Raw genomic sequence first — 16,707 nt, 5'->3', positions numbered from 1 at the left:
TACTATACGTTGATGATATGGCTATTACAAGAAACTCTTCCAAGCTCCTCTCCACTCTTCTTGATGAGCTCAACAAGCAATCTAGAATGAAGGATCTTGGCAAGCTTCACTATTTCCTCGGAATTCAGATCCAATATCATGAAAATGGTTTGTTTCTTTCTCAGCAGAAATATGCTGATGACCTTTTGGCTGCTGCTTCTATGTCCTCATGTAATCATGTTACCACACCACTTCCTCAACAACTGAACAAAGTGTCAAAACAGAATGCTCTGTTCGAAAATCCTAAATAATTCAGAAGCTTGGCAGGTCGACTACAATATCTAACCTTAACAAGACCAGACCTGCAATTCTCTGTCAACTATGTATGCCAGAAGATGCATGAACCTTCAGTCTCCGATTTGAACCTACTCAAACGGATTCTAAGGTACATAAAGGGCACCACTACGATGGGAGTCTCATTTGCTCGACACACCGACTCTAAGCTTCGCGTGTATAGTGACAGTGACTACTCCGGATGTCCGTCAACTAGCAGGTCCACTGGTGGCTTCTGTACTTTCCTTGGCCGAAACATGATTTCTTGGTCTTCAAAGAAACAAGAAACGGTGTCAAAAAGCTCCACTGAAGCTGAATATAGAGCCATGTCAGAAGCTGCCTCTGAAATCACTTGGATCGTTAATCTTCTTCATGACATAGGTGTCTCCCTGCCTGCTACGCCGGAACTCTACTGCGACAATCTCTCTGCAGTCTACCTTACTGCAAACCCATGTTTCCATGTGAGAACCAAACATTTTGCGACGCATTACCACTATGTTCGTGAGCAAGTTGCTTTCGGTAATCTGATCGTCAGTCACATTCCCGCTGAGTTTCAACTTGCAGACATTTTTACTAAATCTCTTCCCCATAAACCTTTGGAGTATCNGAGCCTCTCACCATTCTCGTTCTGGTCGATAGGACGTCTACCGCATGCTACTTCTAGTAGGAGCACCCCGAAGGCAAAAACATCGGTAGCTGTTGTGGCTCGTCCTGTCCTGATGTAATCAGGGGCTAGGTATCCCCATGTTCCAGCGACATGGGTGGTTTGAGGATCTGACCCGTGACCGCACAGCCGAGCTAAACCAAAATCCCCCAGTCTCCCATTGTGCTCAGAGTCTAATAAAACATTGCTGGCTTTGACGTCACGGTGAATCACCACTTGTTCCCACTCCTCGTGAAGGAAGAATAAGGCAGAGGCCACACCTTTAATGACTTTAAACCTCTGTTTCCAGTCGAGGGTTACATCCGGACTATTGTACAAATACTTGTCTAAGCTTCCATTGGGCATGTAATCGTACACCAGAAGAAGCTCGTCTCTCCGGCGGCAATAACCCAAGAGAGGAACTAAGTTACGGTGACTCATCTGTCCAATACTAACGATCTCAGCCACAAACTCTTTCAAACCTTGTTTAGATTTGTTTGAGACTCTTTTTACAGCGATCGCCCTTTTTGTTGTCCGCATGAAACCTTTGTAAACCTTCCCAAACCCGCCCGATCCAAGAAGGTCCTTCTCCTTGAACCCTTTGGTGGCATAGTACAAGTCCTTGAACCTTAATCGGTTTTTCCCAAATTCTTTTTCCCAATCTTCGAGCTCCTCTGCAAACTTTCTCCTCCTCCTCACAATGAAGCGCCCCAGAAAGACTAGCGATATAATAAGCAACACGGGAATCACCAAGAGGGATATCAACGGCATCCAGTTCTTGTAGAACTTGTATATTCTCGTAGGCCCCACGTCCCCCTCCACCCACGGANGGGGGGGGGGGGGGTGTAAGGACTAACGACCAAAACGATACCGTTTTGTTCAAGGCTCAAATTGTGCAAAGCCCAACAACACAAAACCTTCTCGTCATGTGCCCAAAGCTGTGCAACGGCTACCTGCAAACGACAAAAAGAAGATAATTGCAGATAAAGACAAGTCCTCAAGTTGTACAGCAATGACACTGAAAAATAGGTTTGAAGGGCTTGGATTAGACGATGAAGATTGTGCCACGTGAAGGTCATCAATGTCACAGCTGGTCTATTCAAGAACAATTTAGAATCTAGGTCAAGAACCTTGTCTCACTATAAAACAAACCAATCTTGTAATCTCATCTCTTCAAGCATCAACAATAAATAAACAAACTTTCTATATTCGGTTTCTTTCTTCAGTTAAAACTAAAAAGTAAAGTGGTCTTTTACGTCCATAAAATTTCAATAATTTCACGTCAACATAGGACAGCGAAACATGTCATCAACTAGCTCTCTTCTGGCTATATATCTCGTGTAATATAATGTAATATTGTAATGACATACAAACGTTATGATATTCGTATATCACCTCCCACCGGAGAGTATAGAATCAGCAATGGAAGATACACCGATAAACGTAGCTAACTCACCAAGTCCTTGGTTGATTCCCAACGTCATCCCACCCCCACAAAAGTCAGACGGCGAAAAATCTGGTAACATTGCATCTCCTTTTAGATAATGTAACACTTGTCTCATTGTTGGTCTAACTTGTGGATTGGGGTGAGCGCATAACAAACCTAGCTTCAAAACCATTTCGACCTCTCTTTGGTCATACTCGGGCCCTAGTTTTGGATCCTTAGCATCCAAGATGTTTTCCTCTGTCCAAAACCCAAGTACCCAATCCACGAGCAAGAGCCTCTCACCATTCTCGTTCTGGTCGATAGGACGTCTACCGCATGCTACTTCTAGTAGGAGCACCCCGAAGGCAAAAACATCGGTAGCTGTTGTGGCTCGTCCTGTCCTGATGTAATCAGGGGCTAGGTATCCCCATGTTCCAGCGACATGGGTGGTTTGAGGATCTGACCCGTGACCGCACAGCCGAGCTAAACCAAAATCCCCCAGTCTCCCATTGTGCTCAGAGTCTAATAAAACATTGCTGGCTTTGACGTCACGGTGAATCACCACTTGTTCCCACTCCTCGTGAAGGAAGAATAAGGCAGAGGCCACACCTTTAATGACTTTAAACCTCTGTTTCCAGTCGAGGGTTACATCCGGACTATTGTACAAATACTTGTCTAAGCTTCCATTGGGCATGTAATCGTACACCAGAAGAAGCTCGTCTCTCCGGCGGCAATAACCCAAGAGAGGAACTAAGTTACGGTGACTCATCTGTCCAATACTAACGATCTCAGCCACAAACTCTTTCAAACCTTGTTTAGATTTGTTTGAGACTCTTTTTACAGCGATCGCCCTTTTTGTTGTCCGCATGAAACCTTTGTAAACCTTCCCAAACCCGCCCGATCCAAGAAGGTCCTTCTCCTTGAACCCTTTGGTGGCATAGTACAAGTCCTTGAACCTTAATCGGTTTTTCCCAAATTCTTTTTCCCAATCTTCGAGCTCCTCTGCAAACTTTCTCCTCCTCCTCACAATGAAGCGCCCCAGAAAGACTAGCGATATAATAAGCAACACGGGAATCACCAAGAGGGATATCAACGGCATCCAGTTCTTGTAGAACTTGTATATTCTCGTAGGCCCCACGTCCCCCTCCACCCACGGAAACTTCGGGAGTTTCGATAAGGCCAATGGCGGAGCTTCACCCTTCAACCTGAAACTCCACCCGAAAACATAATGTTGCGACAGAATACTACCGGTCGACGAGGAGAAACCTACGTACATATCTTGCAGAAGAACCGAAGTTAGATCTCTGACAATAGAAACAAGCGGTTTTCTAGGTTTAACCTGTCCGAACGGAGCCATGGTCACATTGATTCGGTTGGTATATCCATCGTAATCGACCCAAACCTGCATACGCTTACGACTGATCAAATTAAGATTAACAAACTGATCTTTCTCGTCCCAGTACCCAGCCGGAGAACTTTCCACTGACCTCAGGCTATTGATATCGATTCCGACATGGTTGTCGTCCGTATCATTGAACTCCGTACTCCGAATAGTGTCTAATTCGACAGCGAATACGTGATTAGAATCATTACCGTTGTTGGCGTTGTTGAAGAGACCGAGGTACTGGTTGGGACTGCCGAAAGGGAGGCTGGAGTTAGGAGCGACGACAAAGGCCAAGCCGTGGCCGCTAAGTATATCGATCTGAGGATTGATAGCGAAGACAAAGGTTGTGGAGAAGGACGAAGCAGTGCCGTTTGGAGAATCTTTGAACAGGATTGGTTTCGTATAGAAGGCGTGACCAGTACCAAGGACATTTGTGTTGGTTAGCACCAAGAGACCGTTTGATGTGAGTGAGGCAGTTCCTTGGATGGATATATTATCATTATTCCCAAAACCATTGTAAGTGAAGTCGAGAGTCTGGGAAGAGGACTTTAGGAATTGAGAAAGTAGGCTGAAGAAGAAAATGGTGAAGAGCTTCATGAACATGGCTCACTATTACTACCTTTTTTGTTTTTTTGTCTCTGGTTCAGATATTTGATTTTATAAGACATACTTAAAATCGTATTATATGGTGTCAAGAGAATGTCTAAAAGTCGTCGACGNAAAAAAAAAAAAAAAAAAAAAAAAAAAAAAAAAAAAAAAAAAAAAAAAAAAACAGTAAAATATATGGTGTCGAGAGAAACTAGAAAAATCGTATTTTCTTTTTGGTCAATGGAAAAGTCGTCACATTAGGTTTCATAGAACCTCATGATAATAACGCTGGATCTCCTTCCACGTTTCATTTTTCACCGATAATTCATAATAGCAATGGATGATAAAATCGAGTCCCTTGTTGTTAATTTGAATAACTAAGAAATTCTATACCAAACCCTATAAATTCCTTCGTGCCTGAAATCAGAGCAGTATTATATGGTTTCCTCTCAAACCCCACTCGAACTAGCAACTTCTAAGCTTTTCCAAAACTGATCTATTTGGCTCTTAGTGGTTGTTTTTATCGCTAATTTGACGATTTCTTTTTCATATTTGATTGATGTTTTATAAAAAAAAAATTGTCACTAAAATTTTGAGCAAATAAAGTTTTTTTAGTAATCTAGATTAGGTTTTAATTGGATTTTTTTTAATAAAAAAATGAACACTTATGTAAACATATTCAAATAAAAATAGTAAGATCAGTTTGTAAATACACAGTTTGATTTTGTATGGTAACTAATAAATCGCAGAAATGTATCACACAACAATGCGTAAAAGTAGCTGAGGAGGTAAGAAGCAAGAAGCTGCATACGTAAATGATCCTACAGTCACAATGATAGGATCGAGTTTACTCTTTTAGTTATCTCCTTAGTAATAAGAGAACTAGTGTCTCCATTTCCCACTTTCTTATTTCCTTGTTTGTAGGATCGTGAGCGATCAATGCTATTTGTATTTAAAGACATGTACTTCAACAAAGAAGTTATGAAGAGAAAATTGCAGTAACTTGTTCTAAAGTCTTTGAGAACCAAAGTGTTCTTGTCCTTTGTTCTTGATAACATTGATTGTCCTAAATTGGGACCTATCACTTCTCCTCTACACTTTCCGGCCACCGCACTCCGTCGCTTTCGGACTCCGACGTCCGCCGTTCGTTCGGTGAGAGTAGAGCGCAGAGAAGAGAACGACCCTTTGATTCAATCAGCTCTAGATTCAGCATCCCTTCGTCTGCGCGAAACCAATCGAACAGGCGAGCCATCTCTCTCTTTTTCTACTAATAGAGTTCAAATTTTCAATCCTATTGGATTCTCTCACAAAGAGCCAAAGTTTGTGTCTTGACCTTCTCTTAGGCATTTCGTCGAACACATAGCTTTGATCAAATAGTTTCTTTAAGAAATTTTGACCAAAAGCTTAATACTTTCTACACGCAGACCCTCTCTTTATCGACCCTTATGCCGCTTGCTTCCTACCTCCTTATACAAAGAAGGAATTGGACATCGATGAACAACAACATTACTGTCTTGCAACAAAGTTTATCGATGACAAGTTGTTAGAAATAGCTAAACGCATTGATGGGCTAAAGCAAGTTACTTTACTTATTACTTCTTTTTGTCATCCTCAAGCATGAGTTTGAATTTCAAACTCTCTTTAGCATTGTTATCACATCTTTGCAGGTTGTCTTGTTCACAGATGGCATGGATACTCGACCTTATAGGCTTAATTGGCCAACCTCGACTATGATCTTTGATGTATCACCAGAAAAGGTTTTTGAAATTGCATATGATAAGCTTCAAGGTTTGTGCTTTCCTTTGCTTTGGAGTGTCCATTTTGTTTTTCAGAGATATTTGGTTGGTTACTACAAGAATACATGTGTTGTTAGCTTTTAATCATACTTCATTTCACGGTTTGATATTGTTTCCTCTTATTGATTCAGGTGTGGGAGCTAGGATCCCTAAAAGTTGCTTATTCTTTCATATACCCGTGGAATCAGGGGACATAGAGCAACACTTACGCTCAAAAGGGTTTAGTGGGAATCGCCCGAGTATATGGGCAATGCAGGTGATGTCTGTTATTCGTCAAATCTCCCTTTTTCTATGCAATTGACATGAATGGTATATGTTGACATGATTGATTCTGTTCGTAACAGGGTTTACCGACTAAGTCTAGAGAATGTTATAAGTTGTATTCTCTTCTTCTTATTAAATCAATCATAGAAGTACATATATATAGTAAAGGACAAAGCCTTGTCACAATAGAATTACTAAACCGACTAAGTTTAGAGAAGGTGGCCGATGGGCCTTGTCGACTTGGACAATATATGGGCCGGTTATGGAAATTCATCCTAAGTAATTTTTTTTTTGACGATCAAACCCTATATATTAAGTTATCGGAGATGACTTTCTTCGAGAGAGAGCCAATTTGGTACCGACAAGCTTACTTGGGAAAAACAGAAACCTCGTGCTCTTGCACATTTCGCAAATTTATCGGCACGGATATTATCCTCTTGGAGAATATATCTAATACTAAAATTAGCAAATCTATCTCTGAAATGAATAAAATCCTTCAATTCTGATGAAAAAGTCGACCAATCCTCGATATTAGACGTCATCCTTAGGAGGTCTGAACAATTTGTAGCAAAAAGAGCTTTATCCAAGTCCAACGCTAATAAGCACTCCATAGCCCAAATAATGGTATCTAACTCTGCATGTAATGGGGATAAGCTTCTGCGCGATCCTTTTAGCCCCATGTGCAGGATTCCATCACTGATAGACGCAATCCAGCCATGCCCACTCCTATCCACCTCTGTATGCCAAGATCCATCTATAAAGCATACAAGAGATTCTTGAGGAATTGGGATCGAAGGTATGCATGCTTCTACTACCGCTGGTGCTAAGTCTCTGTTATTTGCTCTTCTCCAAACTTCTTCTTCTTGGATAGTTTTCTCCAGTGTATCTTGCAGAGATTCAGAGATATTTTCAAACACTTTCATATTTCTTGCCTTCCAAATGTACCACATCATCCATGGGAAAGTTCTCAAGTTTTGGTCAGTTGCACTAGAGTCTCTACCACGTCCATATAGAAAATCGATGTTGCTATATGGGGAAGATGAAGGGAACACCATAGGATGGAAAGAGATTGTCGATAAAGCCCATACTTGACGTGTTGGGGGCATTCAAATAGCAAATGGTTTATAGTTTCCTCCTCCGCTCCACATCTAGGACAATCTTTATCTCTACCAATATGGCGATAATGCAGGCGTTGACATGTTGCCAAGCATCCAGTCACACATTGCCACACGAAATACTTAAGCTTCCGTGATGTTTTTAACTTCCATGCTTGTGCCTTAAGTGTCATAACACTAGGTCCCTGAGAAGGGAGGTCGCAAGCAGGGCGAGAGATAGCTCTCGCGGCTTCGTATCCAGATTTAACGGTATAATTTCTAGACTTTGTCAAAGTCCGAGAATAGCCTTCCCTCGAGGCATTCAAGCTCGGTTTAATCCCCAAAATAAGGGTAATCACCCTACTTCCTTGCAATTGAAATGAATGTTATATGTTGACTTGATTGATTCTATTCATAACAGGGTTTACCGACTAAGTCTAGAGAATGTTATAAGTTGTATTCTCTTCTTCTTATTGAATCAATCAAAGAAGTACATATATATAGTAAAGGACCAAGCCTTATCACAATAAAATTACTAAACCGACTAAGTTTAGAGAAGGTGGCCGATGGGCCTTGTCGACTTGGACAATATATGGGCCGGTTATGGAAATTTATCCTAAGTAATTTACAACACAAGACATGAAGGATTGAAAGATGTTTTTGTAGCAGGTATTTTGGTTTGAACTTTGTAGAGTGTTTTATATTTATATTAAACAATTTTTTACTTATGTGTTTGACCCGGGTAAAAAAAAAATTTACTTTGTAGAGTGATATTATCCGTTTTGAGTCCAAGTGGCAAAGATCTCACGGATTTCTCATTAATTTTTTTTTTTCTAATCTTCCAATGTGGGATGTTGGTTTGCATCCCAACAATACTTCCCCTCAAACCAAGGACCGCAAATCTTAGGTCTCCCCCTCAGTAAAATCTTGTCATCATTGATTCAGTGCTTCTTATTTGCAAGGTTTTCTCGAGGTACCTTTCTTATTATGTCACACTAAGACCCACTTCCCAGGTTCACTTATTTGAACATGGACTCTGATGGACTTTTTAAACCCAAGTCAAGTCTCTATTTATATTATATTGTACGCTTTGGATACCGGTGGCAAAATCCTCAAGGGTGGATCTACGTATGGTAAATAGGGGCAGTTGCCCCGTCAAATTTTGTAATTTCCTTATACATTTCTAAGAGTTTAATGGATTGCCCCCCTTAAAAAGATGATTTCTGCCCCCGTTAAGAGAATCACTTCTCAAAACTGAAAGTTATTTGCCATTTTGTTTCTTTTTTTTTTTCACACATAACATACAATGAGTTTTCATTCAGCATAATTTTTGTAGGTTCTCCTTTTCTAAATTAATTTTAGTAGATATAAAATTATTATATTATTTGGCATATATATTATATATTTTTTTTTTGCCCCCGATAAAATCCTCACCGGTTTCTTATTGGCATCCCAACAAGCATCTCTCTCGTATGCTAGAAAACAATCGACCAGGGACAATCTTTCCCTCTAATATCTCTTCTTCTACTCATATAGTTGATTTTTCAATTTCTTGAAGACTTTCCCAACACGTCGGAATTTCTGATTTGTCGGTCTTGATTTTCCCTTGGGCATTTCGTCAGTTTGTGTGATAGGTCCCAATTTAGGACAATCAATATTATCAAGAACAAAGGACAAGAACACTTTGGCACAACCAACTCTGGATTTGTGTTTAGATGAATTACATCGGTTGTGCTTTCCTCGTTTTCTGTCCCGAGGAGTATGACGTCCGTGTCGTTTGATCAGAACTGTTTGAACTCGTCGGTACTTTGGTGGTGAAACCGCTGACAGTTTGAGTGGTGACAGAACCTGCGACGTGACCGTGTCGGCTTTCTCGTCTTGTTTGCTTGCTCTTTCACAAATAGCTTTGAGACTTCTGGTTTTTCCCACCGGACGACTCATGCTCTCTTGAAGACTCTTGAATTCATCCATCATTTCTTGTCTCGCCTTCTTGATCTCATTCATCATATTGATCTTCATCTTCTCAAATACATTAAGCAGTTCACGAAAGAGCACATCTTGTACTTCTCCGAGACTGGCCCCAAAATCAGCAGTTAGCTCCATGTTGCTTCCCATATTTTTGTATGAAATAGAAAGTTGAAGGTGTTTTGTTGAACGTTGGTTCTCGAAGAATGCCGTCAACAAGATGGATAGAAGTGCTTTGATACCAAATGTTAGCAGTGATGCTAATTTTGGTCACTCTTCAAAGCAAGAGTAATTGCTCTGATACCAAATGATAGGTCCCAATTTAGGACAATCAATGTTATCAAGAACAAAGGACAAGAACACTTTGGTTCTCAAAGACTTTAGAACAAGTTACTGCAATTTTCTCTTCATAACTTCTCTGTTGAAGTACATGTCTTTAAATACAAATAGCATTGATCGCTCACGATCCTACAAACAAGGAAATAAGAAAGTGGGAAATGGAGACACTACTTCTCCTATTACTAAGGAGATAACTAAAAGAGTAAACTCGATCCTATCAAGAAGGAACACATAGACTCTGCATCCGTCCGTACTAATGTCGCTGACTTTGGATGAAGAAGAAAGAAGCTAAACGCCTCTCATTGACCCAGAGGGTTCAAATAGATTATTTTGTCAGCAAACCATTTCATAAAACTAGTGGTTAAAAATTTCTCGTTATAATCGAACAATGTCATTTTAACCACCTTTATTTACTTGGAATGCAACATAGTTAAAACTAAAAAGTAAAGTGGTCTTTTACGTCCATAAAATTTCAATAATTTCACGTCGACGTAGGACATCGAAACATGTCATCAACTAGCTCTCTTCTGGCTATATAATATATCTAGTGTAATATAATGTAATGATGACATACAAACGTTAAGATATTCGTATATCACCTCCCACCGGAGAGTATAGAATCAGCAATCGAAGATACACCGATAAACGTAACTAACTCACCAAGTCCTTGGTATCCCAACGTCATCCCACCCCCACAAAAGTCAGACGGCGAAAAATCTGGTAACATTGCATCTCCTTTTAGATAATGTAACACTTGTCTCATTGTTGGTCTAACTTGTGGATTGGGGTGAGCGCATAACAAACCTAGCTTCAAAACCATTTCGACCTCTCTTTGGTCATACTCGGGCCCTAGTTTTGGATCCTTAGCATCCAAGATGTTTTCCTCTGTCCAAAACCCAAGTACCCAATCCACGAGCAAGAGCCTCTCACCATTCTCGTTCTGGTCGATAGGACGTCTACCGCATGCTACTTCTAGTAGGAGCACCCCGAAGGCAAAAACATCGGTAGCTGTTGTGGCTCGTCCTGTCCTGATGTAATCAGGGGCTAGGTATCCCCATGTTCCAGCGACATGGGTGGTTTGAGGATCTGACCCGTGACCGCACAGCCGAGCTAAACCAAAATCCCCCAGTCTCCCATTGTGCTCAGAGTCTAATAAAACATTGCTGGNGTGTAATATAATGTAATATTGTAATGACATACAAACGTTATGATATTCGTATATCACCTCCCACCGGAGAGTATAGAATCAGCAATGGAAGATACACCGATAAACGTAGCTAACTCACCAAGTCCTTGGTTGATTCCCAACGTCATCCCACCCCCACAAAAGTCAGACGGCGAAAAATCTGGTAACATTGCATCTCCTTTTAGATAATGTAACACTTGTCTCATTGTTGGTCTAACTTGTGGATTGGGGTGAGCGCATAACAAACCTAGCTTCAAAACCATTTCGACCTCTCTTTGGTCATACTCGGGCCCTAGTTTTGGATCCTTAGCATCCAAGATGTTTTCCTCTGTCCAAAACCCAAGTACCCAATCCACGAGCAAGAGCCTCTCACCATTCTCGTTCTGGTCGATAGGACGTCTACCGCATGCTACTTCTAGTAGGAGCACCCCGAAGGCAAAAACATCGGTAGCTGTTGTGGCTCGTCCTGTCCTGATGTAATCAGGGGCTAGGTATCCCCATGTTCCAGCGACATGGGTGGTTTGAGGATCTGACCCGTGACCGCACAGCCGAGCTAAACCAAAATCCCCCAGTCTCCCATTGTGCTCAGAGTCTAATAAAACATTGCTGGCTTTGACGTCACGGTGAATCACCACTTGTTCCCACTCCTCGTGAAGGAAGAATAAGGCAGAGGCCACACCTTTAATGACTTTAAACCTCTGTTTCCAGTCGAGGGTTACATCCGGACTATTGTACAAATACTTGTCTAAGCTTCCATTGGGCATGTAATCGTACACCAGAAGAAGCTCGTCTCTCCGGCGGCAATAACCCAAGAGAGGAACTAAGTTACGGTGACTCATCTGTCCAATACTAACGATCTCAGCCACAAACTCTTTCAAACCTTGTTTAGATTTGTTTGAGACTCGTTTGACGGCGACCTCCTTCTCCGTCTTGGGCATTACACCTCTGTATACGCTCCCAAACCCGCCTGATCCTAGAAGGTCCTTCTCCTTGAATCCTTTAGTTGCGAAGTACAAGTCCTTGAACCTTAATCTGTTCTTCCCGAACTCTGTTTCCCAATCTTCGAGCTCCTCGGATAACTTTCTCCTCCTCCTCAGGATGAAGCGCACGAGGAAGAGGAGTGAGATAATAAACAAGAGGGGAATCAGCAAGAGTGAAATGAACCTGTCGATTCTTGTGTCCTTAAACCACGGAAGTTTCGGAAGCTTCGATAGAGACAATGGCGGAGCTTCCCCCTTCACACTGAAACTCCACCCGAGAACATAATGTTCCGACCGAACAGAACCGGTCGCCGAGGAGAAACCTACGAACATATCTTGCAGAAGAACAGAAGATAGATCTCTGATAACACTAACGAGTGGTTTCATAGGTTTAACCTTTCTGAACGGAGCCATCGTCACATTGATTCGATGGGTACGGCCATCGTAATCGACCCAAACCTGCATACGTTTACCACTGATCAAACTCAGATTCTTAAACTGACCTTTCTTGTCCCAGTACCCAGCGGGAGAACTTTCCACTGACCTCAGGCTATTGATATCGATTCCGACATGGTTGTCGTCCGTATCATTGAACTCCGTACTCCGAATAGTGTCTAATTCGACAGCGAATACGTGATTAGAATCATTACCGTTGTTGCTGATGTTGAAGAGACCGAGGTACTGGCTGGGATAGCTGAAAGGGAGGCCAAGGCTAGGAGCGACGACAAAGGCCAAGCCGTGGCCGCTAAGTATCGGGATCTGGGGGTTGATAGCGAAGACAAAGGCTGTGGAGAAGGACGAAGCAGTGTCGTTTGGAGAATCTTTGAACCGAATTGGTTTGGTATAGAAGGCGTGACCAGTACCCTGGAAATTTGTGTTAGTTAGCACCAAGAGACCGTTTGATGTGAGTGAGGCAGTTCCTTCGATGGATATATTATTGTACATATTAGAATAATACTCGGTGACGAATCCATTGTAGGTGAAGTCGAGAGTTCGGGAAGAGGACTGTAGGGATTGAGAGAGTAGGCTGAAGAAGAAAATGGTGAAGAGCTTCATGAACATGGCTCACTATTACTACTTTTTTTTTTTTAATTGTCTTTGGTTCAGATATTTTAGTTTAATAAAAACTCTAGCTAAAACCTCTCATACAATAGTAATATATGGCGTCAAGAGAATGTCTAAAAGTCGTCCACGAGAATGAAAACACAAAAAAACACAGTATAATATATGGTTGTTGAGAGAAAGTACTAAAGAAGAAAAGTCGTATTTTCTTTTTGGTCAACGGAAAAGTCGTCACATTAAGGAAGTGTCATAGAACCTCATGATGACGCTAGGAAGATAATTGGGTTCACGCTCCTTCTTTTTAAACAAATCAGATTATGCCACATGGAAAATTTAAAAAATTAATATTTTTTTATATTTTGAAAAAACTATTAAAATATTATTAAATTTTGATTTATATTTAATAATATAAATTATATGTCCGTTTAGATTTATAAATATAATTTATATTTTACACCAACAAATCATTTTCCTTACCTCTTGGTTGGTATGTTTTTATGGTTCCCCCAGTTGTAGTTGAGCCTTTATTACGAGACGATGTCAATGGTACTCAGTACCATAGACGGATTTGTGTATAATTTTTCTTTTTTCTAATAAATACTGGGGATTTTAACCCCTGGTCATTCACCAAAAAAAAGTATAGTTTATATTTTACATTTAAAGGATATGATAGTAAGTTTGAGTTTATAAGAAAATTATGGTATAGATTTGGATTGGCAAATGAGAATTAAAATTTAGATTTTATAATTAAAATAGATTATTACATGTCGGTTTGGGTTGACAAATGAGAATTACATTTAGATTTTATAATTAAAATAGATTATTACATATCGGTTTGGATTGACAAATGAGAATTAAACTTTAGATTTTATAATTAAAATAGATTATTACATGTCGGTTTGGGTTAAGAAATGAGAATTAAACTTTAGATTTTATAATTAAAATAGATTATTACATGTCGGTTTGGGCTGACAAATGAGAATTAAACTTTAGATTTTATAATTAGAATAGATTATTACATGTTAGTTTGGGTTGACAAATGAGAATTATGGTTTAGATTTTATAACTAAACGAATTTATATATATTGGTTGAGTTTATAAAAAAGTTTAAATTTTATAATTTATAATTAAATGAGAGTATGTGTAGATTCAAATTTATTTAAATTATTATATTTCAATTTCTGGTTAATAAGTTTTCAAAATTATTTATTAATATCTATTTTATTTAATATGATGTGGCATTATTTGATTGGAAGTGAATAATGAATAACCCAAGTATTGCCCCATTGACAGTTGTAGTTAATTTTAAAAAACTTATGGCTTAAATTTTTTAAAAAACAAGGTTTTTTTAGTAATCTAGATTAGATTTTTAATTTGTTTTTTTTTATCAACAAATCTGTATCCCCTATATATTAAAAAAGAAGCATTCTCTCAAAAAAACTGATGTGTCATCGTCAGATAGCTCTGTCTCCAATTTATTATTTGCCCTTAATATTTCATAATATTACATAAAATGTCACTGCTATTTTTTTGTCAACTGCCACTACAAGAAAATGTCGTAAAGATAGCATATGAATATAGCGTTTTTTCCTTTATGCTATAGTTAACATACTAACGTATTTTAGATAGTGTTTGGGTAATTGTAAACGCTATATTATGTTTTTAGAAGTTACAGTTTTGTTGAAGCGTATCTTACGTAGCATTACAATGTTTAAAACGTTGTCTTTAATTTAGGCGGAAAAATTATTTTTTTCATTTCTCGGCTAAGTACTTGGCTAAAAAACCAAGCGCCCAATTTTTTCATTATCCCCTCTTACCTTTGTCGAAATATCTCACATTCTTTTCTCTTGCTTCTCTGTTCACGAGGTAGGGTTTTTCATTTTCTTTCCTTTGATTCTTAGATTCTTGTCGAATATCTCACATTCTTAGATTCTCTATCTCTAAGAAGTTCTTTAGCTCTCTCCGAAATTCTCTTATCTCTCTCAGATAGTCTGTCTACAAATTTATCGAAATCGTAGGTACATATTTGGATTGAATTCCGTATGTTGGGTAATCGATTTTGGGTTTCGCGATGTGTATATTCGTTTTCGTTTCGACAAATTAGACAATTTTTTAGGATTTATGTTTCAATTTGTTAGGGTTTTATTCGTTTCAGTTTGGATTTCGATCGATTTAGTTCTGTTTCAATTTTTTGGGGTTTCTGTCAAATTTTAAGGTTTCGATTTGTTTGTCTGACTATAATCGATTCTTCTATAGAAGATTATTATGGTTTAAACCAATTGTACTTACAGAGAAAGAGCGGGAGATAGCGCATAGATATGTTCTGATGAACACATCAATGTTTACTCCATGTGTTGAGTAAGTAAATCAACATTTTCTTTCCTTGTTTTCATGTTTCACTTTTACAAACATCTATGTAACACTTTTCAAAACAATTTGGACATTTTTATATAGTATGCACTTGGAAGAATTACAAGCTAAGGATGTGCACTGCAGTAGAAATGAAACTCTTTTATGGAAATTGCATGGAGAGAAGTTTACGCAATGGATTAAAGAGAAGGTATGCAGTTAGATAAAGATACACATCTTATTATAATTTCGACTATCTAAATTATCTCTAAATACTTGTTTTCCTTCTGAGTTTTCACTAGATCCCAAGTAATTCAAAAGACCATTCTAAGCAGCTAAGGTGGTTAGCCTTTGGAACAAGACAAGAAGCTCAGACATTTAAGGGATACATAGTGAATGGACATCGATTTCACACCAATGATTTAAAACGAAAGACTCAGAACAGTGGATTATCCTATGAAGCGTTCACCATGTGTCGATCTAGTGCAAGAGATACAAATCATAAGGCGGACATTGTGACGTACTATGGAGTAATAGAAGATATCATCTTGTTGGACTACCACATGTTCCAGATCCCACTGTTCAAGTGTAGATGTCCAAACAAAGGGAATGGTGTGAAGGAAGAAGACGGCTTTACGCTTGTCAACTTGCATATAAACCAGTCTGCATTTCGACAAGATCCATATATTATGCTGTCTCAAGCAAAACAAGTTTTTTATTCCCGAGAAGATGACTCATCCCCTTGGTATGTAGTTATGAAAGCGCCACCAAGGGGTTATCATGAGTTGGAGACAGATAGAGAGACTTTTGCACCACCATCATCCAGCCAGCAGTTTGAAGATTTATTGAATCAGTCTTCTGATGATGATGAGAGTTACTGTGTTAGAGAAGATTGCGAAGGAGTATTAGTGAAGGATTAGTAGATATAGGCTTAGTAGTTAGTATAGTAGTAGATATAGGCGTAGTAGTTAGTATTTATCAGTAATGATCTACAGATTGTGGCTAAGTATTTTCCTTTTTGTTTTGTTTACAGAAAACATGACTAAAATAGCCACTCCTAAGAAGAAAAGACGTAGCAAGCGTCAGCAAGGCATTGAGGTTACACCTCTTGAGGTGAAAACAGCCAAAAGATTGAGGAGACATGCTAAACCAGTAGAAGATGAACATTCCGAACAACAACAAGGAACTGAATCAGAAGTTGAACCACCAGTAGAAGAAGAAACTGAACCAGTATTAGAAGGAGTAGAGAAAGCTGTACCATCATCTGAAGAACCTGAAGTAGAAGGAGTAGTGAAAGAGATTGAGAAAGACGCTGAACA

The 16,707-nt window shown here is 39.3% G+C and overlaps 4 protein-coding genes across 4 annotated transcripts; 1 reads left to right on the top strand and 3 right to left on the bottom strand.

Annotated features, from left to right (window-relative positions):
• LOC104738504 (L-type lectin-domain containing receptor kinase IV.3-like) lies at positions 866-1,776 on the bottom strand. Its single transcript, XM_010458670.2, has one exon. The coding sequence runs from the start codon at positions 1,724-1,726 to the stop codon at positions 866-868; it is 861 nt and encodes a 286-aa protein (XP_010456972.1). The 5' UTR covers positions 1,727-1,776.
• On the bottom strand, positions 1,802-4,401 carry LOC104737533 (L-type lectin-domain containing receptor kinase IV.4-like). Its single transcript, XM_010457736.2, has 2 exons — positions 2,412-4,401; positions 1,802-1,908 (listed from the first exon to the last, which is right to left on the bottom strand). Exons 1-2 carry the CDS (start codon positions 4,366-4,368, stop codon positions 1,880-1,882), a joined length of 1,986 nt encoding a protein of 661 aa, XP_010456038.1. The 5' UTR covers positions 4,369-4,401; the 3' UTR covers positions 1,802-1,879.
• Positions 5,120-6,450, top strand: LOC104737534 (putative S-adenosyl-L-methionine-dependent methyltransferase MAP_3881). The gene is made up of 4 exons (XM_019234628.1): positions 5,120-5,123; positions 5,778-5,932; positions 6,021-6,141; positions 6,281-6,450. Exons 1-4 carry the CDS (start codon positions 5,120-5,122, stop codon positions 6,448-6,450), a joined length of 450 nt encoding a protein of 149 aa, XP_019090173.1.
• LOC104737535 (L-type lectin-domain containing receptor kinase IV.4-like) lies at positions 10,986-13,156 on the bottom strand. Its single transcript, XM_019235112.1, has one exon. The coding sequence runs from the start codon at positions 13,037-13,039 to the stop codon at positions 11,033-11,035; it is 2,007 nt and encodes a 668-aa protein (XP_019090657.1). The 5' UTR covers positions 13,040-13,156; the 3' UTR covers positions 10,986-11,032.

This window comes from Camelina sativa, chromosome 13 (genome assembly GCF_000633955.1).
Source record: "Camelina sativa cultivar DH55 chromosome 13, Cs, whole genome shotgun sequence".
Taxonomy (NCBI): Eukaryota; Viridiplantae; Streptophyta; class Magnoliopsida; order Brassicales; family Brassicaceae; genus Camelina; species Camelina sativa.
This window is presented reverse-complemented; position numbering and strand designations above follow the sequence as displayed.